The sequence below is a fragment of the Pundamilia nyererei genome, unplaced genomic scaffold (genome assembly GCF_000239375.1).
Source record: "Pundamilia nyererei isolate P.nyererei 1_Seehausen unplaced genomic scaffold, PunNye1.0 scaffold00060, whole genome shotgun sequence".
Taxonomy (NCBI): domain Eukaryota; kingdom Metazoa; phylum Chordata; class Actinopteri; order Cichliformes; family Cichlidae; genus Pundamilia; species Pundamilia nyererei.
Genome location: NW_005187461.1, coordinates 2,710,150 through 2,712,527, shown reverse-complemented (window position 1 = coordinate 2,712,527; position 2,378 = coordinate 2,710,150). Strand labels below are relative to the sequence as shown.

Genomic DNA, 2,378 nt, shown 5'->3' with positions numbered 1-2,378 from the left:
GGATTACTTTTTTGGGGAAGTAATCAGTAATTAGTTACTGATTACTTTTTTCAAGTAACTTGACCAACACTACTTATTACTATGGGGAACAGAGGTTTCAGTCGCTCTGCTCCCCGGCTCTGGAACTCTCTTCCTCCTGCACTAAGAAATATTGACTCTCTCTCCGTATTTAGGACACAGCTCAAAACACATCTGTTTAAACTGGCTTATTCGCTTTAATGCTGATTGTATCTGTTGTCACGCTCTGTTTTGTAATTTTAACTTATTTTATGTATTTTATGACTACTGTTCCTTTCATCAATTGTGTTTTTTGTAAGGTGACCTTGGGTTTCTGAAAGGCGCCCTCAAATAAAATGTATTATTATTATTATTAATACAATCAACTGCATGGAGCTGAACTGGGTGTAGAACGAGTGACAAGGCCAGGTTGAACACTCCATTTGCTCTTTTTATGAAAATCAGAAAAACATAAAGTTTTTCTGGTCATGTGTCTTTCAGATCCCCACTTCCTGAACAATAAAGAAATGTCTGATGTGACCTTTTTGGTGGAGGGGAAACCTTTTTACGCCCACAAAGTTCTGCTTTTCACAGCTTCCAACAGGTATTTAAACCTCTGCCTTTAAAATGCACATGTTGAATGTTTACACAGTATATTTTGTAACCCTAAGGTCCTGCTAAATATGATTACCCCAACTCTGACTTTTTTTTAATATAGCAAAATACTTTTGATTTAATGTGTTTGTGAGTTCTGATGTTTTGAACTTTATCAGGTGAATCTCTAGTCTTTTTTTCTTCTTCTGTAATCTTGAAGGGATTTTTAACTCTATTTTATTTTATTTATTTATACCAAAGTAGGGTATGAGTAAAGGCACATAAGGCAAATTACAATATAATAGAAAGAAGTAATAGAATGGCAGTTAATTTGGTCTCCACTCTTGTGTATTCTCCCTGCTGTTGTATGTTAGTAGTGTTTATTTCCATTCAGTGAGTTCTTAAAACATGACCAAGTTAACCAACCCGTGATATTTCTCTCCTTTTGTCTCTTTATCATTCTCTACAGATTCAAAACTCTTCTAGCTAACAGACCATGTGGTGAAAACACGTGCATTGAAATCAGCAATGTCAAATTTCAAATATTTCAGGTAGTGTTATTATGTTTTGATAAGGCAGACATTGTAAGTAAATGTTAGCCACATGTTCCTTTAAATATATATGTTGTGTTTTCTTTTCTATGTGCACTCTGTAAATTATGGATCGTATCTTATCAGCTTGTCATGCAGTATCTGTACTGTGGAGGGACAGAAGCTCTGCACATCAGGAACACTGATGTTATGGAGGTTAGATCATTAGTGTCTTGAGTAACGAATCATAAACATGTCTATCATCATTTCTTTTTAGTTAAATAAAAAAACTACAATTTGAACTTGAATTTTGAGTTGTTTTGTTGTTGTTTTTTCAGCTTCTGTCAGCAGCAAAGTTTTTCCAGTTGGAGGCGCTGCAAAGGCATTGTGAGATTATCTGCTCTAAGAACATCAACACAGACACTTGTGTTGAGATCTACAATCACACCAAGGTAAAAAAAATTAATACTGTGCTGTGAGGCATTTTGCGGTGTTGCAGTGGTGCTCAAGTGACGTAAAATCAGTGATATTCTGAAAAAGTTGATATATATATTCTCCCTGTCCTTCAGTTTCTCGATGCTCCAGATCTAGCATCCTATATAGAGGGTTACTTTCTGAAGAATATGGTAATCCTGATTGAGTTGGAGCCCTTCAAACAGCTGCTGTATGACGCACCACCCGACAGCCCCGGCTGTGACATCCTGCGAGACTTGGAGAAAACCTTAGCTATTCGCATCCAGTCCATCCACCTGTCCTCCTCCAAGGGATCAATTGTCTGAACTTCTGAGTTTCCTAAACCCAGAAACTAAGAAGATTTAGCAGAGAGCAATCAGAGCTGTGACACTATATTTATATGCATCTGAGCGATGAATGATTTCGAGGTGAAATCAGGTGTCGTGATCTTGCTCTCCATGACGCTCATCAGTTGCTAAAATGCTTCTTGTTAGCACAGATGGTTAACATGTCTGTCTGTCTGTTTGCCTTGTTGATATATGTCTACTAACATGACATTCATACGATAGCTGTACAGTATTATGCCACAACTTGCCAATAACATATATGACTGTAACGGTGTCCCTTATTCAGCAAAAATCTATCAGCTACGTAGTGTTACACTCTGTTACATGTCAAACTGATCAGGATCAGCTGAGGCTACAGAAACTCAGAGGAGAACATTCAACCGATGTAATGAGGTAATAAACAACATCAGCATAATGTGATAAGCCATCAGTTTATCCCTGGATATGAGGAAGGAAG

At 37.3% G+C, this 2,378-nt stretch overlaps 1 protein-coding gene across 2 annotated transcripts in view; it reads left to right on the top strand.

Annotated features, from left to right (window-relative positions):
* Positions 1-2,369, top strand: part of btbd11b (BTB (POZ) domain containing 11b) — a 75,282-nt gene extending 72,913 nt beyond the window's left edge. For both annotated transcript variants that reach the window (XM_005734846.1, XM_005734845.1), the window contains 5 exons: positions 499-601; positions 1,061-1,142; positions 1,269-1,337; positions 1,460-1,573; positions 1,691-2,369. In XM_005734846.1, coding sequence (XP_005734903.1) covers positions 499-601; positions 1,061-1,142; positions 1,269-1,337; positions 1,460-1,573; positions 1,691-1,900 — 578 coding nt within the window. In that variant the 3' untranslated portion in view covers positions 1,901-2,369. The remainder of the gene's footprint in view (positions 1-498; positions 602-1,060; positions 1,143-1,268; positions 1,338-1,459; positions 1,574-1,690) is intronic.
* Positions 2,370-2,378: the final 9 nt, after the last annotated feature.